The following is a 7,986-nucleotide window of genomic DNA, read 5'->3' as shown; positions in this document are numbered from 1 at the left end:
CAAGAGCATCAAGCAGACCTTCGGCATGGGCGGTACACCACGGCCCTAACCACCTTTGCATCTGATCCCAATATAGAACCGGAGTTCGACAAAGCTGACATCATCGACACTACGCCCCACCTGGAACAACTAAAAGGGCGGGAAGCTATATCCGTCTGTAAGGCTAACCACCGGACCACATGTATAAATCGGAAGGATGAGATTAATCTTTCTATAGCGTGGCAGGCCCTCATAAACAACGATCTATAAATAGCAACATCAGCGCACGATTGCGCATGACCATCTTAATGATCGTTCGTTATGCAAGTTTCATATTTTTTTTTGTTTAAACATCTGCGTTCTATTTTTAGATTCGGTTTTTATTTAAATATCTACGTTCCATTTTTCGAAGTGTTTCGTTGGAATTTTTTGTCTACCTGAAGAAGAGCTAGTTGGAAAGCTCGAAAACATTTGTGGAAAGAAGATTTTTTCACGCAAATTACACCGATAACAGGTTCAGTATTTAGTATAACAAAATAATATCTTAATTGTAAATATACCATCTGTTAAATAGATTAGTGAAAGTTAGTTAACTTAGCAAATAATGAAATGATCAATTTTTAAATTTTGCAAGAGTTGGATTATGCAGGATTGCAGGGCCTTGTGCAGTTGCACTATTTGCACCACCCACCGGCTGGCCCTGATGACAGTATCTGATGATCAAACTTTTTTCAGACAAAAATCCAAGTCATCAAAAGCTCATGGTGTAAAGGAGTCAATGTCCGATCGTTATTTTATGTTTTGGGGCATTATCTTTATTTAATTATTTTCTTTTTGGGGTTCTTTTTTTGTTAAGGACAAACTCCTGAACATCATGAAAGAAAAAGCAAACTTAGTTTGCATCGGTGCCTGATCCTGGAACGACATCTTATGTAAATTAAGACAGTGCGGAGCTGCACTCGAGATAGAATAAAAGGCGGCACATCCACAACAGAGTTAGATTTTTCAGGTGACAACTGTGGTAGAAACATCTGGGATCAATTAGAGGAAACCGTATCTTTTTGCTGTAGAATCCTTTTGAGGTGGAGATAAAAGTTTTGTTGAGTTGGATATTATTAGTATTATTGTCTTTGATTATTGATTTTTGTTGCATCTTTTCCAGTGTTCAATTATTTAACTTACTGTTGGGACAATTAACCCATTATTGTTTTTTTTTGTCAAGATAATAAACCTTATATTTATTGTGAATTATTATATGTGGTTGTAAAAATTATTGGTTTTTTCTTTTGGAAAGTCCAGGCCTGGTACTTGAACCCTACTATTATGTAACCCCTTTTGGTTTTCGTAAACGGTGCGTTACAATGGGATTGAAAATTTGCAGCAAAGGTGACAAGACTTATTGATATTGATTTGATTACCTACAAGACTGAACTGTAATCATTGTTGAGTTAACTGTCAATAAAGTTTTTTCAAATTGCATAAATTTCAACTTTACAACCTGATATATTACTTATATGTATGTATGTATATTATATATATATGGATTTAAGTTTATATTTTTATATATTTTTTTCTTAACTCTGTGTACTGTATTTTGTATATTTTGTATTTTAATTATAAGACTGTATTTTGTATTTATTTATCATTGTTGTATTTTAATGACCAAGTTTAATAGGGAGGGAATTATTCTTTGGGAATTTGTTCCACAAGGTCAAACTGTGAATCAAAACTTTTATATGGATGTTTTGAAGCACACGTGTGAAAATGCCATATGAAAAAACCAGATGTTTGGAAAGCTCAGAACTGGCTGTTGCATCATGACAACACTTCTCTCACATGGCTATCTCTATTCAACAGTTTCTTGCCAAAATTAAAATGGCCATAGTTTCCCACCTTCCTTATTCACCAGACTCAGCACTGTGTGACTGTTTCTATTGCCAAGGCTGAAAAAAGTGCTGAAAAGACAGCAATTTGAGAACAATGCTGACTTTCAAATGGAATTACAGTAAGTGCTTAACACAAAAAGAGTTGCAGGAATGTTTTGAAAACTGGGAGAATGCTGGAATCTATATGTATAGCTGTAGAAGGAACTTATTTTGAAAATAACAATTCTCAATAAAGTTTCATGTATGGTACATCAGTCAGTTTTTAAAAATTATCTTTTGACCTAAAAAATTTAAATCTAAAAATAACTTGATTATAAATCATTTACATTAGAAAATAAATTTTAATTGATAAAAATTAAATTTGCCCTCTGTTTTATTTAATTTTGTAACACTCCACTTAAAAGAATTTGTAAGTAAAACCCAATTTTACTTTAATGCTAAATAAAAATTTAGAACAACGACCCCAGATTATCAGTCTGATAGGAAATGACTGAAAATGAATGGGAGAGCATAGAACAAGTTATCAAAATTAGTGAAGGTATTATATTTAAAATCTCCAGACATATCTAGTTTACAATAACAATAATAATTTATGTACTCGATTCATTTACGATTTGTATGTTAGGTAAAAATTAAAATACTATGATGGAAAATCATTTCTAATTTAAAATATTTTTGTTTATTTAGAAACAAGATGATTACATTTTTGATTAGTATTTGAACAGATTGTGGACATTGAAACTTTAACATAACATTTAATAAGACGTCAGATTCGATCAAATTACTTACCTGATAAATTTTGTCCATAGTGTCTTTCCAAAACTGAATTCGCATCATTCCGATAGTCGGATTGGAGACGACATCTTTTATCTGAAAACACAATAAGTTAAACATGTACAGTACCTTAATAGCTAAACAAAGGGAAAAGTCTAAAAAGATAAAACACGTGCTAATGCAGAATAAGTGAGCATTAAATCTCAGATAAAGTTAATTTGACAAAACAAACAGACGGTAGAGAATGCACCGACCAAACCATTCAATAATTCCAAATTTATCAAAATTTCTCGAATGGATACAGGAAAGTATTATCATATCCCCAATTTACAATTACACCTTGGTTTCTGAATATCTTACAATTTAGTAACAGATAAAACTCGTCCCCGTTTACATGATTTCAATTTAGAAATTTTGTAAATAGGAACGAGTTTTATCTGTTATTTTTGCATATATAAACATATTAGCTACACAGAATGTGGAAGGCATGAATATTGGCATATTGAATATTGTGAAGTGGGAGATGAAAAGAATTTTGACATCATTGGAATTAGTGAATTGCGCTGGAAGAGCAACGGATACTTTTACTTGGATAATTTTACTGTATTCTTCTCTGACTATGATGAGATAAGGAGGATTGGAGTAGAATTCATTCTGAACAAGATCTCACAAACAGTAGAAAGTTTTAAGGCAATTAATGACCGCATAACAACAACCGTCCAATTATGCAGCAACCAACAAACATTACAATTGTGCAAAGTTTATGCATCTAAAGCAGAAGCCAGTGAAGAAACACTGGAAGACTTTTACGCTAAAGTAAAGGAAACTGGAAAGGAAACACAAAAGAAAGATGTCATGTACCTATATCATGAGTGACTTCAACACCAAAGTTGACAGCAAGTCAGAGGCAAATGCTACAAGAGGATTTGGATTAGGAGAATGAAACAAAGTGGGTGATTGATTGCCTAATCCAGTTTTGTCAAGAAACTTGGCTCAGAGTAACAAATACTTTCTACATGCAGCCTAAACAAAGACTCTACACTTGAACATATCTATTGTAACTAGATTGACTACATTCTATGCAGCCACCACTGGAGGAGCTCGGTCAAGGCAGCAAAAACCTTTCCAGGTGATGACTGTGGCTCTGATCATGAACTTGCAGCCAAAATCAAGATCAGATTCTGTGTTGCCCATAAGAATATCCAACAGAGAAAATTTGACACTTTCAAGATCCCTCCTTCATATACTCTCAAGATGACAAACAGATTTGAGTTGCTTGTTACAGCAAAGAAACAACCTGAAGAACTTTGGAATGATATTCTATCCATCATAATTAAAGCTGCCCATAAGAATGTCAAACTGAAGATCCCAGAAAAACATTATAATTGGTTGTCAAAGCAAACCATTGGCTGTATTCAGCAGACTCAACAGTTACGTAACCATCAAGTATTTTTCTGCCGAACACCCTGTACAGTAGTGCCATTTTGGAACATGTTTGATATTGTCGTCACATTTAGTAGTGTCTTTCATTTACACTACCTATCACTAGCTGCAACTGATCAATGACAGCTGCTTCCCGTTTGAATGCATACCTTACTCATCATTTAGCAGATGTAACTATGGGTGCGTTTACTTCTGAGCTAATAGTGCTACTTCTGAACACTGGAAGTGACGTCATTAGCATGTGTATTCGTGCTTACATGTCCAGTTCGAAAGTAAACACGAATGCTAACAAGAAATATGGCGGTTTCCTGCAAATAGTATTGTCAAAGCTGCTATTTTAAAATGTTACGTTACAGATATAACTATTTGATTCCGAATCAGATGAGGATGATTTTATTGTGGATATAACTGTAGAAAAAATGAAAAAAGAGAAAAGAAAAGTAAGGTAAAATAAAAAAAAATAGAAACTTTTATTGAAGAGACTCTACCTTTTTATAAGCCAACTGATTTTAAACAACCTTAGATTTACAAGAAAATGTTTTGAAATTCTCCTCTAAAAAATAATCCCAATTATAGACACAGAAAAATTACTTCCTCTGGAAGACGACATGTGTCTCCTCAAAAGCAGCTTTTATGCTGTCTATGGACATTGGCAAATCAAGAATCATTCAGGTTTGTTTATATGAAGTAATATAGGAAATTAGATGCCGTNAGAGTTAGATTTTTCAGGTGACAACTGTGGTAGAAACATCTGGGATCAATTAGAGGAAACCGTATCTTTTTGCTGTAGAATCCTTTTGAGGTGGAGATAAAAGTTTTGTTGAGTTGGATATTATTAGTATTATTGTCTTTGATTATTGATTTTTGTTGCATCTTTTCCAGTGTTCAATTATTTAACTTACTGTTGGGACAATTAACCCATTATTGTTTTTTTTTGTCAAGATAATAAACCTTATATTTATTGTGAATTATTATATGTGGTTGTAAAAATTATTGGTTTTTTCTTTTGGAAAGTCCAGGCCTGGTACTTGAACCCTACTATTATGTAACCCCTTTTGGTTTTCGTAAACGGTGCGTTACAATGGGATTGAAAATTTGCAGCAAAGGTGACAAGACTTATTGATATTGATTTGATTACCTACAAGACTGAACTGTAATCATTGTTGAGTTAACTGTCAATAAAGTTTTTTCAAATTGCATAAATTTCAACTTTACAACCTGATATATTACTTATATGTATGTATGTATATTATATATATATGGATTTAAGTTTATATTTTTATATATTTTTTTCTTAACTCTGTGTACTGTATTTTGTATATTTTGTATTTTAATTATAAGACTGTATTTTGTATTTATTTATCATTGTTGTATTTTAATGACCAAGTTTAATAGGGAGGGAATTATTCTTTGGGAATTTGTTCCACAAGGTCAAACTGTGAATCAAAACTTTTATATGGATGTTTTGAAGCACACGTGTGAAAATGCCATATGAAAAAACCAGATGTTTGGAAAGCTCAGAACTGGCTGTTGCATCATGACAACACTTCTCTCACATGGCTATCTCTATTCAACAGTTTCTTGCCAAAATTAAAATGGCCATAGTTTCCCACCTTCCTTATTCACCAGACTCAGCACTGTGTGACTGTTTCTATTGCCAAGGCTGAAAAAAGTGCTGAAAAGACAGCAATTTGAGAACAATGCTGACTTTCAAACGGAATTACAGTAAGTGCTTAACACAAAAAGAGTTGCAGGAATGTTTTGAAAACTGGGAGAATGCTGGAATCTATATGTATAGCTGTAGAAGGAACTTATTTTGAAAATAACAATTCTCAATAAAGTTTCATGTATGGTACATCAGTCAGTTTTTAAAAATTATCTTTTGACCTAAAAAATTTAAATCTAAAAATAACTTGATTATAAATCATTTACATTAGAAAATAAATTTTAATTGATAAAAATTAAATTTGCCCTCTGTTTTATTTAATTTTGTAACACTCCACTTAAAAGAATTTGTAAGTAAAACCCAATTTTACTTTAATGCTAAATAAAAATTTAGAACAACGACCCCAGATTATCAGTCTGATAGGAAATGACTGAAAATGAATGGGAGAGCATAGAACAAGTTATCAAAATTAGTGAAGGTATTATATTTAAAATCTCCAGACATATCTAGTTTACAATAACAATAATAATTTATGTACTCGATTCATTTACGATTTGTATGTTAGGTAAAAATTAAAATACTATGATGGAAAATCATTTCTAATTTAAAATATTTTTGTTTATTTAGAAACAAGATGATTACATTTTTGATTAGTATTTGAACAGATTGTGGACATTGAAACTTTAACATAACATTTAATAAGACGTCAGATTCGATCAAATTACTTACCTGATAAATTTTGTCCATAGTGTCTTTCCAAAACTGAATTCGCATCATTCCGATAGTCGGATTGGAGACGACATCTTTTATCTGAAAACACAATAAGTTAAACATGTACAGTACCTTAATAGCTAAACAAAGGGAAAAGTCTAAAAAGATAAAACACGTGCTAATGCAGAATAAGTGAGCATTAAATCTCAGATAAAGTTAATTTGACAAAACAAACAGACGGTAGAGAATGCACCGACCAAACCATTCAATAATTCCAAATTTATCAAAATTTCTCGAATGGATACAGGAAAGTATTATCATATCCCCAATTTACAATTACACCTTGGTTTCTGAATACCTTACAATTTAGTAACAGATAAAACTCGTCCCCGTTTACATGATTTCAATTTAGAAATTTTGTAAATAGGAACGAGTTTTATCTGTTATTTTTGCACCCACTTCTGAAAGTCTCAAAAATTCTGCACCTCAGTGGAAATTTCGTAACACATTTCCCCAGAGTCTCCCAATTAAGTCAAAAACAGTAAGAAACATCCATTAGCTATTGACCAACAATTTGAAACAAATTAAATTAAAGCGAAGTGTCAATGAAGTTACCACAACAGGAAACGAGAGAAAGAAATGCGCAAATTATCGTATATTTCTCTATCTAATGATAAGAAAACAAAACGGTAAGTCTGCCAGAAGAAAAGTAAAATGCAAGTGGAACATATATTCCTTGTCTTTAAGTGTAATGCCCCTCAGTTTCTACACTAGTTGTATTGAGCTTTTTATGGAAAAGGGGTACTCCTGAGACTTATTTCGTATAAATTTGACTAGTCGCTTTTCAATAACAAAAGTAGGAGAATTGCATTTTTCTATAACTGGGGGTAATTGAAAGCCTGGTTTATGCATTTTCCCGAAAGCAAAAATTCTGGGTGTTCTTGAATCTTGAATATTAGATTTCTCCATATTTAATAGATGTGCTAACAGAGTCAAGGTGAATTTCTTGACCCTTTGCTGTAAAGACTCTAAATAGTTTTCAGTTGCATTAAGACATACTTATGAAGGCTGATAAATCCAAAGCTGTAGTGCTTATCAAACGAGATTCCTACAACCAAAAATTAAAGGAACACATCAGGAACACAGAATGTCTTCTTTGACTCTGTTAGCATGTTTATTAAATATGGAGAAATTTAATATTTGAGCTTCAAGAACACCCAGAATTTTTGCTTTTGGGAAAACGCGTAAACCGTGCTTTCAATTACACCCAGTTATAGAAAAATGCAATTTGCCTATTTTCAGTATTAAAAAGCAACTAGTCAAATTTATACGAAATAAGACTCAGGAGTACCCCTTTTCCATAAAAAGCAAGTGGAACAAAACTGTTTTCTTCTTAATGAAATCATATTCACAGATACGAGAGTTTGTAATGAAGAGATGCTTGCTAAACCATCCAACACTGGTAAAGGGGCCATCCATAAATCAAGTCCACCGAAGGGACGGAGGAATTAGACACATCAGATAAAG

At 32.5% G+C, this 7,986-nt stretch overlaps 1 protein-coding gene across 1 annotated transcript in view; it reads right to left on the bottom strand.

Annotated features, from left to right (window-relative positions):
* LOC111635720 (NADH dehydrogenase (ubiquinone) complex I, assembly factor 6-like) overlaps positions 1-7,986 on the bottom strand; it is a 35,807-nt gene that overhangs the window by 26,144 nt on the left and 1,677 nt on the right. Inside the window, exon 3 of the mRNA XM_023380779.1 lies at positions 6,478-6,558. Within this exon, the coding sequence (XP_023236547.1) occupies positions 6,478-6,558 (81 nt within the window). The remainder of the gene's footprint in view (positions 1-6,477; positions 6,559-7,986) is intronic.

This window comes from Centruroides sculpturatus, unplaced genomic scaffold, assembly GCF_000671375.1.
Source record: "Centruroides sculpturatus isolate CEXI.00-Female unplaced genomic scaffold, Cexi_2.0 scaffold1034, whole genome shotgun sequence".
Taxonomy (NCBI): domain Eukaryota; kingdom Metazoa; phylum Arthropoda; class Arachnida; order Scorpiones; family Buthidae; genus Centruroides; species Centruroides sculpturatus.
Note: the sequence above shows the minus strand (reverse complement) of the source record. Positions and strands in the feature narration are given on the sequence as shown.